General features: G+C 41.2%; 1 protein-coding gene across 3 annotated transcripts in view; it reads right to left on the bottom strand.

The window, feature by feature from the left end:
- The window catches only part of LOC125459463 (immunoglobulin superfamily member 22-like), an 83528-nt gene that overhangs the window by 7215 nt on the left and 61575 nt on the right, over nt 1-14738 (bottom strand). For 2 of the 3 annotated variants that reach the window (XM_059651852.1, XM_059651851.1), the window contains exons 17-21: nt 13478-13606; nt 10718-11014; nt 7707-7792; nt 3741-3933; nt 1899-2198 (exon numbers count right to left, since the gene is read on the bottom strand). In XM_059651852.1, coding sequence (XP_059507835.1) covers nt 1899-2198; nt 3741-3933; nt 7707-7792; nt 10718-11014; nt 13478-13606 — 1005 coding nt within the window. The remainder of the gene's footprint in view (nt 1-1898; nt 2199-3740; nt 3934-7706; nt 7793-10717; nt 11015-13477; nt 13607-14738) is intronic. The other variant, XM_059651853.1, reaches the window with a different exon arrangement.

Here is a 14738-nt window from a genome sequence, read left to right on the forward strand (position 1 = left end):
CCATCTACTCTAGACAGACAAACCAAGGTCTGATTCAGATACCCTTATTTTAATTATCTTTATACAGACATCACATTTTTATTCTGTGTTCACACGTTGTAATTTATATGTTCTTGGATTTTCTATTACTCAAGAAAGCCTGGTTAAATTGGCTTTTTTCAAAGGGTAAATACTTCAGAAATGGGAAAGGTATCCATGAAGGAAGGGGTTTTAAGTTAACCTGGTCGTGACCAGAGGGAGACGATGAGTAAGGAAAAGAGTGAGTGTGTCCCTCCTTGATAGAGATTGTAACAAATTGGAGACCTTTACACAGGGATGCCTGATAACAGGGGATGCAGCCAAGAACACTAATTGTTATATGTTGTGAATTCTTCCCAATTAGGATTAAACAATTGTATAATTGTAATGGAATAGATTTCCAGGTTTCAAATGATATTCATGGAAAATTATACAACCTGTGCCTAAATGGATTTGTGATGCAGTAACAGTATCCCTACTGCTGAGCCAGGAGACCTGGGTTCAAGTCCCACCTACTCCAAAGATGATAAAATTTCTGAACAGGTTGATTAGAAACTGTCCACAATTTTTGCCAAAAAACAATGTAGGTGGAAGATCTTGCTCAGAGGCTCTGTGTGGTCAATTGTTCCCTAACAACATCTTTGTAAAAATAAACCTAGCAGGCCAATTTGTGTCCTGTGTATAGGTTACTCAGTCAGAATTGAATCCATGTTCTTTGAAGTTTTGATCTGACATTGGATTCAGCTCTGTTTCAGATTATCATTTCACAAACAATATGTACTGTGCATCTTCTGTTTGGGGAATCAAACCAGTCTCCCACTCCTCTAAGACTAACTACTTTCCTGTGTGAGTTCAGCCTCAAACTCCCAAGGCAAAGGAGTTTGTTAAATTGTTTATTTAAGAGCTCATTAAAAATACAACAAAGGACATTCCTCATGGTAAATTGAGACATCTGCTTTGTGTCTTTTGATAATATAGTGTCTTTCCATGATATTGCTTGCAAGGTCATTGAATATTGCAATTTGAAATTTTGCTGCTGCTCATTTTTCACATATATCGCAAATAGTAATGCATTTCTTTGTGGCATGTTTGTGAGAGTGTATTGAAACAAGCTTAGAAAATAAGCTAATATAACAGCATGGAAATCCATTCTTGTGACAATAAAGGCAAATGGCTCCTGTGAACATCTCTGAAGGATTTGTTCCAGATTTAAATTCTTGTGTAAAACATTATTTCAGACTTATAAACTTAAATGAAATTTGGAACGCACAGCAAGACATTGTATTAATGGCTAAAACTGGTCATAAAATTTAACAGTTGGTTGTAACCCAGTTGTATTATTTTTGTGAGATAGATTTGATAAATCTAGAATTGGCTTTACATTTTTTATGCTTTCTGGCTTCTGAAGAAAATGCCTGTCTTCAAGTAACAGCAATTGTTGAAATCTTGTCTGGCAGATTCTTATGTATATATCTGTGATTACATGTAGAGAGAAATAGATATGACAATATACTGAAAAAGAAATGTATAGCAGTTCAAAAAGTAGCCATATGGATCGTTAAATGTTTGGTTCTGTCATGAAAGTTTGATGTAGGAACAGATTTATTTCCATAACTAGTGCTTAAGGGCACAATTTTCTTTCAATCTAGGGTAAATATTGTTTAACTGAAAAGTTCTTTGCTCACTGTATTGGTATTTCTCAAACTACATTCCAATTTTTGCAGGAGCTAAATGTATCCTTCCCCCACTCACATTCTCTCTTGCATTACTAATATTCTCCAACTCACTGTGAACGACCCCATAAATAGAGTTGCTGATTCACTTAAAGACTTATTTTGGTTTATGTATATCTGTGGTGCTCAGTAGCATCACTGACCTACCTTTGTCCCTCGCAATGTACCATGGCTCCTTCACACTCAGTGGGTCACTGTCTCCAATGTCGTTCCGAGCTATAACCCTAAAGAAATATTTCCTGCCTGGAAGCAGACCTGTCACAGTGTACTTATTGCCAAAGACACGGTCTGTGATAGTGTACCAGGTTGCAGTGCTGGCATCACGCTTCATTATCACATACTGAACACGGCCATCCTCTATGTTATCTGGAGTATGGTCCCAAGAGAGGGTCACTGTGTTTGGCACTTCCTCGAAAAGGTTCAAGTTAGTGGGGGGCCGTGGAAAATCTGAAACAAATAAGCAGACAGCGCTTACTTGGGGCTTCTTGTGACTTGTTGGATAGCTAAGCAATATTGGCCGTAATCTGAACAAAATGACCAAAACCTACCCACTAGTCAACAGCAAGTATATCAATGTGACACAGCACAGACACAGGGAAGAGTTTACATCACAGGAACATCATTTATTGAGGTCAGAATTTATTCCCCAATAAAACTATTTGGTCTCAAAGACACAGCTCACTGATATAGTCACATTTTGGTTAAAGCTTGACTCAGTGGTAGACTGTAGGAATCAGACGGTTCTACTTTTGAGACCCAACCATGGACAGATAATCAAGACCAACACAGCAGTGCAGTACTGAGTGTCAGAAGTGTCAAAACTTTAATCTTTTAGGTGAAACATTAAGTGAAAACTATGTACCTGTTTAGATAACATTATTCAATGAAGGGTAGAGGCCTTTCTTGGTTCCCCTGATCCAGTGCCCAAACAGCATCAAACAAGGCATATTAACTTAACCAACACACACAAAATTGCAGCAATTCAGTTTGGCCAGAAAACGAAAAGCATGTATACTGCAGCATATATCACTCAGAGGGTAGAAAAGATTCTTTTTGTTTTTATTCCAAATGGTACTTGGATGTTGCTGGAAAAGCCAACATTTGTTACCTATCTCTAACTGCCCTTGAAACTGAAATGGTAACCTGCCCCTTCTTGAACCTTCATGGCAGTCTGTCAGATATAGGTGGATTTACAATGCATTCCAGGATTTTGTTCCAGTCTTAGCGATGGAGTTGTATCTTGCGTAATGATGGAGAGAAAGCTAATAAAGCAGCCGGAAATGATAGGATTTAGACATGACTCTGAAGAATTTCTGCAGCAGTGAGGCTGAGATGACTGACCTGTAACAACCACAATCATATTCCTTTGTACAAGCTACAGGATACCAAATAGTGGAAGGTTTTCCTCCATGTCCCACTTGACATCAATTTTTCCAAAGTTCCTTGATATCACACACATTAAAAGCTGTCTTTATGGCTAGGGCAGTCACTCTCATTGTCATAGAATCCCTACAGTATGGAAACAGGCCATTTGGTCCATTAAATCCAAACCATCCCCTCCAAAGGGCATCTCACCCAGACCCTATTCCTGCATTTCCCCTGGCTAGTCCACCTAACCTATATATCCCATGACATTATAGGCAATTTTAGCACAGGATTAGCGAATCCACCTAACCTGCACATCTTTAGTGGACAGTGGACACCCAAAGGAAATCTGCGCAGACATCGGGAGAATGTGCAAACTCCACACAGACAGTTGCTGGAGGGTGGATTCAACTCTGGTCCCTGGTGTTGTGGGGCAGCAGTGCTAACCACCGAGCCACCATGCCAAGGCCCACTGAGCCACCTGAGTTCAGCTCTCTTGTCTACATTTGGACCAGCGTTGTAACAAAGCCAGGAGTTCAGTGGCACCGACGAATCCCAAACTGAGCATCGTCAAACTGAGATATCCGTAACTGCAGAACCGAGTATGGCAAACCTTTATTGTACCTGCAACACGAATTCTGATATCGTGATACTTTTCACCGTAGTCATTTTTCAGCAGAATCTTGTATATCCCTGAATCAGATCTCTGTGCACTGGAAATCAGGAACTGTGACATTTTCGGCCCTTTTGTAATTGTCTCCCTGCCCTTGGTAGGGGTTCCATCTTTCAGCCAGAACACATTTGGTGGTGGTGAGCCCTGTAATAAATGGTAACAAATCAAATGAGACAATCTATGACAATAGTCATAAGATCAGGGTTTGCTTTTGATGTTTAATGATAGAATCCACTAATATTTAATACTCATAAATGTTTAGCTGACAGAGGCACACACTAAACATTCAATTCAAGAGAAGAAAACTCTCCTTTACATCTGTTCTGAAGGAAAACATGGAAGAGCCCAGGGTAAGTGACAAAGGTGCTAATAAACGAGTTGGAGTGAAAAACAGCACCTTAAAATCAAAATATAACCCCTGAAAATGAAACATTAGCTCTCTAAAAATCTTAGGATGGGCCCTAAAAGATCAAAATAATTCAATCCTTGAATTAAAGACTGTAATTTTCTGAACTTTAGTCCAAGGCTTCAAATTACCTGTAGGCCCCAAATTAGCTAAGCAAGATAGAATACCTCATTCTTCTAGCATCCTTCTGGAATGTTGACAAGTGTCCAGGAGGCTTAAAGGCTTCAAGTTCAAACCCACTAGCCACCTACTCTCTGATGCTAGCACAGTCCTGGCCCTTTACATGCACCCTGGCCCATTTATGTAATATCTTAGGCTTTGCAGTGCACTTCCAGTGGGTCTACTCAGCTGTTGTACCAGAAAAAGCCACTGTCATGTGGAATTAAACTATTGTGTTACATGTTGTCTCTATAGAAATCACGGAATTGTTACAACGCAGAAGGAGGCTAATTGGCCCATCATGTCTGCAATGGTTTTCTGAAGGAGTACACAATGTAGGAGTCCTGACGAAGGATTTCAGCCCAAAACATCAACTTTCCTGCTCCTTGGATACTGTCTACTCCTCGGATACTGTGTGACCGGCTGTGCTTTTCCAGCTCCGCATTTATTGACTCTGCCTTCTGGTATCTGCAGTCCTTACTGCCTCCAACATGATGTAGGGCTGTTTTCCTACACTTTACATTTATTTATTTGTCACATGTACTAAGTATAGGAATACACAAGTACAGCAAAAAGTGCACATAGTCCACTTGGTTACAGAAACCTGAATTAAAAAGATTTTAATAGAGCCAAAATGTAAGCAAGGGAAGAAGAAGTCGAGATCTCAGAGTTCCAAGTTACGATCGCTGCCACCAAAATGCTGTCCTACCAACAGGTCTAAAACTTGGACACGGTCATTGCCGAACACCAAATCCAAAGTGGCCTCTCCTCGTGTTGGTCTATCAACATACTGTGTCAGGAATATTACCTGAACGCACTGGACAAAATCCACTCCATCTAAACTATTAAAACTAAAAAGTTTCCAATCAATATTTGGAAAGTTGAAGTCACCCATGACTATAACCTTGTGACTTCTGCACCTTTCCAGTGTCTGCCTCCCAATCCGCTCCTCCACTTCTCTGCAACTATTAGGGGGTCTGTAAAAAACGCCAAACAAAGTGACTGCTCGTTTCTTGTTCCTGAACTCAACCTAAACTGACTCTGACATATCATTCTCAAACTGCCTTTCATTAGGCACTATACTAGCCCAGACTAGGAATGCCACTCCCACACCTCTTTTACCACCCTCCCTATTTCTTTTGAAGCATCTCAAGTTCTATCTCCACAATGGTCTAGCGGCCGCTTCAATTACTAATTCCTTTTCATTTTTCCTTACTGACCTTTTAGCTCTATTAAAATCTTTATAATTCAGGTTTTTGTAGCCAAGTGGACTTTATGGACTTTTCGCTGTACTCGTGTATTCCTATACTTGGTACATGTGACAAATATGAAAGGCCCACTCTCACCACCAACTGCTGCTGCCTCACCATGCACTCTCACCGCTGATGCCTCACTGACTCCACTCTCGCTGTCACTGCCTCACTGACCCCACTCTCGCTATCACTGCCTCACTGACCCCGCTCTCACTATCACTGTCTCACCGTACCCGCTCTCACTGTCACTGCCTCACTGACCCCACTCTCACTGTCACTGCCTCACTGACCCCGCTCTCACTGTCACTGTCTCACCGTACCCGCTCTCACTGTCACTGCCTCACCGACACCACTCTCACTCTCACTGCCTCACGGCACGGTGGCTCAGTGGTCAGCACTGCAGCCTCACTGCTCCAGGGACCTGGGTTCAAGTCCAGCCTCGGGTGACTGTCTGTGTGGAGTTTGCACATTCTCCCCGTGTCTGCGTCGGTTTCCTCCCACAGTCCAAAGGTGTGCAGGCTAGGTGAATCGGCCATGCTAAATTGCCCGTAGTGCTCAGATGTGTGTGGATTATAGGGGAATGGGTCTGGGTGGGATGCTTCAAGGGGCGGTGTGGATTTGTTGGGCCGAATGGCCTGCTTCCACACTGTACGGAATCTAATCTAATCTAATCTCACTGCCGCTGCCTCACCGTTCCTGCTCTCACCGCTGCTGCCTCACTGGTCCCATTCTCACTGTCGCTGCAGCCCATGCTTGATCCACCATCTCTGCAGAACGCAGCCCACGCATTCAGCTCCTGCCACTCAGTTCCCGGTTGTGACCCAACTCCTCCCGAATCCTTGGGTCAGGAGTTAAAAGTGTGGGGGTTGGGGGTAGGATAGATTTACTGCAGAGATGAGACCAAAGAAGAAGAGAACAGAAAAGAAAATGAAAGGGAACTGGCGAGCAGAGTGCAACAAATGGAGCGACCTACCCTGCTGCCAACATCCCCTTTACCTATGCACATTGTTGCTATTTAAATAATTATCTATTATCGTCTTGAATACCTCAGTTGAAACCATCTCTAATATATTTGCAGGCGGAGTTAACCACTTACTGTGTGAACAAATTTGTTTTCACATCATATTTACATCTTTTGCAACTCACTTTAAAGTTGTTCCTTCTTGTTCTTGATTGTTTACGAGTGGAACAATTTAAACACGGTCTGCTCTGTCTGTACTTCTTTTGACTTTGAAGACTTCAATCAGATTTTCTTACATCCTTTTCCTCTCCAAGGGTACTGTTTCAGTTTCTCCAAACTTCATGACTGAAGTTTTCTGCCCTAGAATTATTCATATAAACTTCCTCTGTGCTGTCTTCAATGTCTAGGCATCCTTCCGAATGTGTGGTGCCCAAAACTATACACAGTACTCCAGCTGAGTTCTTCTACAGGTTTAGCTTCCCTTCCCTTTTCTCGTACACTGTGCCACTATTAATAAAGGTGAGGATGCTGTATGCTTTATTGACTGTTTTAGTTTTGCTATTTTGTTCTGGATATGCATAGGACCTGGCAGTGAAATACCACAAGATGCTCAGTACCAAACAAGTTTGAATATTCCCTTTTACCCAAATGCATGAACACTGGCACTATGGCACCAGTGAGGAATCATTATTATTCTCTTCTGTACTGACTGTACTAATGCTGACATATAAGCAGTTACAGTATCAGACAAACCTGATGAATATAGGTGGTTAGTGTGTTGTCAAAGGTGCAAACTTAGTCACTTAGGAGCAATGTAGGATCGGATCATTTATCTGGTGTGCACTATCCGTGTACATGAGTGGCATAATGTTCATCAGAATGAAATTGCTTCTTTTGAATCCAGTGAGCAATATTTAGATACAGGGTCTTATTCTGAGACACAAGTGAGTTATAAACTATCAAAAAAGATTTGATTGATTTATTTCAATTTGAAGTAGGTTATATCTATGCTGAAGATAGGTAAAACAGAAGGCTGATGTTTTGTCTGCATCAAACCTTTCAATTATTGCCAGTAAGTTATTAAGCAGTAGTATGGTATAGCCTCAAACAGCTGAAATTATTTTAGCCCATCACTCACCGAGAAGCCCACGTTAATACACAGTGCAGCACCTGCACGGACCACCATGCTACTTGGCATTCTGGCATCCAAAAACCTGGGAGCGGCTGCAAACAAAATACATTTATCTGTGAAGGAGGTTATTTTGCCTGTCACATGAGTTTCACTCAGGGGGCCATCGCAACATGCAGGGCCATCGGAGGTTAGTTAGTGCTGGCTACTTCATTCAGAAAGTGCCCCAGCTCAGTCAATGGTCTGTATTTATTGTAGTGACTGTAACCAGGTTAGCCAAGTAGACCTCATAGAATATGAGTTCCCTGATTGGGGCTGTTAATCTGGTCCAATGAGGGAGCCCTGACTGACAGATATAAATAGGAGACTCAGAGGTTCATTGATAATGGGAACAGCTCTCTGATGAAGGGTCTAGGCCTGAAACGTCAGCTTTTGTGCTCCTGTGATGCTGCTTGGCCTGCTGTGTTCGTCCAGCTCCACACTTTGTTGTCTCAGAGGTTCAGCTCACTCTGAGAGTTGGCTCTGAGGCAGCTAGATAAATGTCAAGAACTGTCCATGTGTAAATAATATGTGACTTAGTGGCAGGATACCGGGCTCAGTGAAGTTACTTCATTTACCATTCAATCAAAGTTAACCAACTCACACAAAAGCAGCCTGGATGAAAAGGCAAGATGTGAAATCAGTGTGGCCTCCCCACAGTGGCACCTGCTGGTAGGGTTTAACATCTAATCATCACAATGACAGCAATACGTTAAAAACAATCTTATTTAACATTTCCTCAACCTTACTTGATCATTGGGGTCTTTGTAAGACCCAGCACTTGCAAATAATTCTCAGGATTGGGCATCATTCACATGATGCAAACCACAGTTATTCTTGAGAAGATGTATTTAGAAGGGAGGAGGTGATGGCCTGGAGGTATTATTAATCCAGAGACCTGGGTAATGTTCTGGGGAAACAAAAACTGAAATTGCTGGAGAAACTCAGCAGGTCTGGCAGCCCCTGTGGAGGAAAGCAGAGGTAAAGAGTGATCATTCTTCAGAACAGGTCCTGGAGACATTAGTCTGATTCCTACCATGACAAATGGTGGAATTTGAGTTCAAAAAACCTTTGGAATTAAGACTCACATGAAACTACTGCTGGTTATTGGAAAAATCTGTCTGCAAAATGACCTGAGCTTCCAGTTGCCTGACACTTCAAGGCATCATATTCCTATACCAACAGTTCTACCGTAGGCCTGCTGCAGTGTTCCAACACCAGCTGAGAGAACAACATCCCATTTCCCACTTGAGGACCGTGTAGCCTCTCAGACTCAACCTCCCGTTCAATTACTTTAGAGCCTGATTCCATCCTTCCATGTTTCTTACCCACCCACACCCAGTCCTGTTACGACACGGGTTGCTCTTAGCATTGTCATCCATTTCCACCTGTTCCTGAGCTTATTATCACATTACATGGGCTGCATTTTGCACAGCTAACCCATTTTCTCATTTTTAACTCTAGTTTTCACTTATTCAGCTCCTCTTAAGTCTTGGCCTACTATCCATAATCTGCTTGTTTACTTCCCCCTTTCATATTTATCTCCCCATCTCTCTGGGCTCCATCTCCACCACTCCACTTACCTCTCCCCTTCACCCATCCCAGCTTCATCTTCAGCATAAATACCACTTTTTCCTAACTGGCATCAGTTGTTTTGAGGACTAACTGGGTTCCAAATGTTAACCTTGCTTTCTTCCTACAGATGCTGCCAATTCCTCCAGCAATTTCTGTTTTTGTTTCAGATTTCCAGCATCTGCGGTTCTTTATTTTATATTGGGGATAAAAACACATCTGGTTCATTAATGTACTTTAGGGAAGGTACTTACCTGTATCTGGCCTAGATGTGACTCCAGACCCAAAGCAACATGGTTGACTCTTAACCAGCTAGGGTTCAGCAATAAATGGCAGCTAGCTAACGATACCCACATTTCATGAACAAAAAGAAAAAGTCAACTTTGTGTATCCCTGCAGTTTATTCACTGGTGAGGATGTGGGTGGGGTGGGGATGTAGGTGCATTGGTGTTGGTGGTGATCTGCATGTACTTCTCCAGCAGAACTTGCACCCTTTGTGTTTAGCAAGACAAGCAAACTTCACGCACGGATGTTTAACATGTTTATACTACATTTCTGCATGCTCTCGTTTTAAAGAAAGAAAGGACTTGCTTACGGGCACTGTTCATGACCTCAGGACATCTCAAAGCACTTCAGAGCTAATAAGGTGCTTCTAAAGTGTAGTTGCCAGATGATAATTTCACACTGTTATTTTCTTTACTTGTTCCCTGAAGCTACACAGTTTACTAAGGTAAGTTTCACTCATGCTAAATGTCTTATGAAATGGTTGTTCATACTTATCACTAAACACTGGGCACTCACAGCTTATTTTATTCATAGGAATGTTTCAACTAAAGCTGATCTCACCCTCATTCAATTCATACGCTTGTATTTTCTTGTACCTATTGAGAGACAACGATCGGGAATGGGGCCCTCTCTAACTTAGTCATCGGATTGAGCAACAAAAAAGTGAGTGGAAATATTACAGTTTAAGGTTGACAGGTGAATATTTGTCCAAAGAAGAGTTATTGGCGGGGTTAATTGACTGACTTAGAACTAAAAAACACTTTCTTGCGATGAATGCCACAGAAAATACACTTGAGTTGAGTGCAAGATATTGAAGAATTAAAACCCAATGGGGAGCATTGTAGTCAAGGTGGATCATCCCTGTAACACAGCCCTGACTGTCAATGGGTTAATCAGTCAGTCTGTCTGTTGAACCTCTCTTCTCTGCATTTACGAGTGTATTCCTGAAGGAGTACATGGTCATTACTGGGATATTTCAGGCTTCCCTCCATCATTGAGCAGTAGGATAACTGGACTACATCATGTACAGTTAAAAAATTGTTTAAATCCACACATTCTTGGAGTTATTGCCCAAGAGCTTTAAAAGGAGGTTTCCTGATAAGTTGGAAAAAAATAGACTTTACCTGGAGGTGGCATGGCATAGACACCTTTTGTCAGCTCTGTTGGTTCTCCCACACCTCCTTCATTTACAGCTCTGATTCTGAAGAAGTATTTGCCCCGCTCCTGCAGACCACCAACAGTATAATGGGTGCTGGTAATTGGTATCTTACTGCATTTTGTCCATTCTTTGGCATCTTCAGCCCTCATCTCTAAGATATATCCTTGAGGCTCATCACCCGAGTCAGGTTTTTCCCAGGCTAGAGAAATGCTTGAGTTGGTAGAATCTGTCACCTTGATATCCTTCACCATTCCTGGAGCACCTGGGTGACAAGTTCAAAGTTAGCTGTTGTTTGAGAAGAAGTCAACTTGAGAAAAAAAGCAGCATACGTTATTGTAAGTATATGAGAATAAAAACAAATCGATATGTGCACACGAGTGGAAAAGCATAAAGATAGATCAAGATGCTTTCAGTTCTACACATTTTCAAATTTGTATACTGGGAAAACAATGGAACAAATATACATAAAAATGACTGCTGGTATGAAACACTACATCAGAGCCTCAGCGAGGTGCCAAAAAGTAATTTTAGGATTTCCAGAATTTCTGTAACTGCTGAAAACCTGTCATGAAGTTGCTGTTGGATGTTTGTCAGTGTGGCATGGTCTGGCTATATAAGTTGACATTGGGTTCATTCTGCATGTCAGTGAGGGGAACATAGCTTGTTAAAAAGGGAGACAACAAAGTTGCTCTATTGGCATATCGTCTGCCAGTTAATATCTGCCCAGCCGTCTTATGGTTGTGGAATTCCATTTCCAGAGCCAGGCCCTCAACTTTATGACTGGTGATGAAATTATTCTCATTTAATGACTGATTATTAGATTGTTCCACAGGTTTAAAGTGGAGTGTGCCTTCAGAAAGACTTTAGAGTGTTATGATCCAATCACAAATCCAGAACTCTGCAATTCCCCTGATTTCAGGCTAGCTGCCATAGCACTCATTCATTTTGTGGAGGTCCACAAAATGAATGAGTGCTATGGCAGCTAGCCTGAAATCAGGGGAATTGCAGAGTTCTGGATTTGTGATTGGATCATAACACACTAAAGGCTGGATTCTCAACACAGTGATTGAGAGTCCAAATCTTACAATGGGATTTTGAAAATATGAATGAAAGGTAAAATTTATTAAAATAAGAAAGTAGTAAAACTTGACAATGAAGTTGCTTGATTGTGAAACTTTTCAGTTTCCATTAAAATTCCGCTGGTTCATTAATCTGTTTCACGGAAGGGGTCTTGCCCTCTTGATCCTTTCTGGCCTTTATGTGTTTCAGGTCATGTACCAATGTGACTGACATAAATGCTCCCTGAAGTTACCCTAGTAACTCACTTACTTGTATTAAACTTCTATATAGAAGTTCAGAAACATTTTCAACAACAGTTGGCAGTAACTACTTACCTTGCTAGTAATGCTTCCTTTGAGCTGTGTGGGCTCTGGGAAAATCAAGATGTAGTGAACACGCTGTGCCCAAACAATGTTCCCCTTAACAGTACACTCACCACATTTAGAACACATTTGGACAGGTACATCAATGGGAAAGGTTTAGAGTGATATGGGGAAAATGCAGGAAAATTGGACTAGTTCAGTGTAGGATACCTGATCAACCTGGGCAAGTTGGGCCGAAGGGTCTGTTTCCGTGCTGTATGGCTCTATGACTGTATGAATGTATAAGTTGTGTGATCCTAAAGCAATCTTAAAAGAACTGTGCATTGCAAAAAGAGAGTTGTAAACAAATAAACAGTCCTGGAGGTAATTCTAATGCTTCAACATAGGTCAGTAATGATGTTAAAATGTTCAAAAGAACCCAATCCACATGAAGCTATTCACATCAATTCACTGGAGGACAGATTCTAGGTGGGGAAGGGAAGGTGTTACAAATTTTACTTATTGAAAACCATTAAGAAGTTATGTGTTTGTGTGTCTCCATTTTAATAAATCTATTGCTATTAATATCCAGCAAGTGTCTCAGACCTTATAGATAAGTGGATTGAAAATGACTGGGTCCATAAAGTAATTGTTTTTATAGTACTGCTTATGGAGCAGGAGGGCTAGTATCCTTCTGGCCCCAATCAAACTTATAAAACCCCTGCAAGTTGATTGCTTTCTCTGTTTGCCCATGACAATCTTCTCCTATCCCCCTCGCATTCTGCCACCTCTCTACTGCGCCACTGGACCTAGCTACTCTGCTACTAGACCCACTTAGTCTGTCAATGAATATCTATTTTGCCAATGGATATCTACTGTGCCTCAGGACTATTTACTGCACAACAGGACCTAGCTACTCTGTCACTGGACCCACCTACTCTGCCAATGAATATCTATGCTAATAGGTATCTACTCTGCCAATGCGTATCTACTCCACCATGGGAGCTCGCTACACTGTCACAGCTCTAGGCGTGTTCAACTGCCAGCTTTCTCACCAAACAGTAAATCAATCAGGCTGGATGTCAGGCAGGAAACCAAAGCTTCCTGTACATAACTCAACCAACCTGCACTGAATGCATGGCTTGGTAACTATTGGAGCCCAGGTTTTAAATACCTGACTTTCAGCTAGATGGAAGCAGTTACGAAAACTTAATGTTCGGTTGAAAGTACTTTAAATGCTGCAAAAATATGTTTTTCTAACGGTCATTGGTAGATGATACTTAAAGGAGCACTGCTTTTGTTAGAAATGGTCATCCAAACACCGACTGGAACAGTCAGTTACCATATAGATATTACAGACTCACGGATGGGGTCTTTAGCCACTGCTGAATTGGATGCAGTGCTGGGCTCACCAGCTCCTGCTCGGTTAATGGCTGTAACACGGAACTCATACTCCACATCCTCCATTAACCCATCAGATGTAAACTTAGTGTCTATAAGAGAAACAGAGAGAAGTTCATCAGGAACAAACATCAAACCCTGGGATTATATATGTCATAAAAAGATGTGTACACAGTCTCCACAAGTCATTTTCCAATTTCAGTCATGACATCTTTAGCATAAGTGCAGCAACTTCATCCTGAACTATTCTGTTATAATTTATGGGTTTAATTCCATAACCTAATAATTTACAACATTTAATAGTTAGAATATAATACTATGTATTCAATCCCAAACACTGGATTGGTTAATTTTTAAACATTATTGTGTGAAGGTTTCCTCCTTGAACCATTCTCATCAAAATCATAATTGCGGGTACAAACAATGAGGTTATGATTTTGCTACAAATGGCAAATTATAGGTGCATTCTTCAGGGAGCTCTTCCCAAATAATGCACAACAGGAATAGAAAACACGTTCTCTTTCAATGGAAAGATTAAAAACAAATGTATGAAAAACTGCACAGTTAAGTTCTTTCAAAAAGAATGACAGAATTTCCCAAGGAAAATCATTAAGTGTTTGCTTCTGCAGAGAAGTGCAGTGTACTTGCCAGAAAAACAATTTGTTACTTACCACAAGGACAGCAGACGTTGGGAACAGAATGGATTGAAAGGAAGCGGTCAAAAATTATTGTAATTTCATCATGAAGAACCGACAGAGACCAGTGGAGTAATGGCTTCTGGTTGTATCCTCTGGAACCATCTAAGATGTCTTTGGTAGATTCATTGTCACCACACCATCTAATCAGTGCCAGGCTTAATTACTGATACCAAAGGAAGGATGCTCACATAAAGTCTTCAGCAGAAGACAGGCTCAATTTTGATAAACCTCTTAATTTATTTCATGCGTAGTTACATTGCATTTAAGATAAATTATGCTCTCTTGTGAAACAACGGGATCCTTAAGCGTAAATATGCATTACTCTGATTAAAGCTTTTTGGTTCAACTTAGAGACAAATAGCCTATAGCCTATACAGCAACTTGTCAGCTCCATCCTGATGGTCGGAGCTCATGCCATGATGTAAATTAATCCTTTGAAGAGCTACCGCTTATACAACAAATGGACCCTTTAGACGTTAAGTCATTGGAGGTGTGCAGGTCGCGGTAAAGATTTCTCAATAGCACC

The sequence above is a fragment of the Stegostoma tigrinum genome, chromosome 17 (genome assembly GCF_030684315.1).
Source record: "Stegostoma tigrinum isolate sSteTig4 chromosome 17, sSteTig4.hap1, whole genome shotgun sequence".
Classification (NCBI taxonomy): Eukaryota; Metazoa; Chordata; class Chondrichthyes; order Orectolobiformes; family Stegostomatidae; genus Stegostoma; species Stegostoma tigrinum.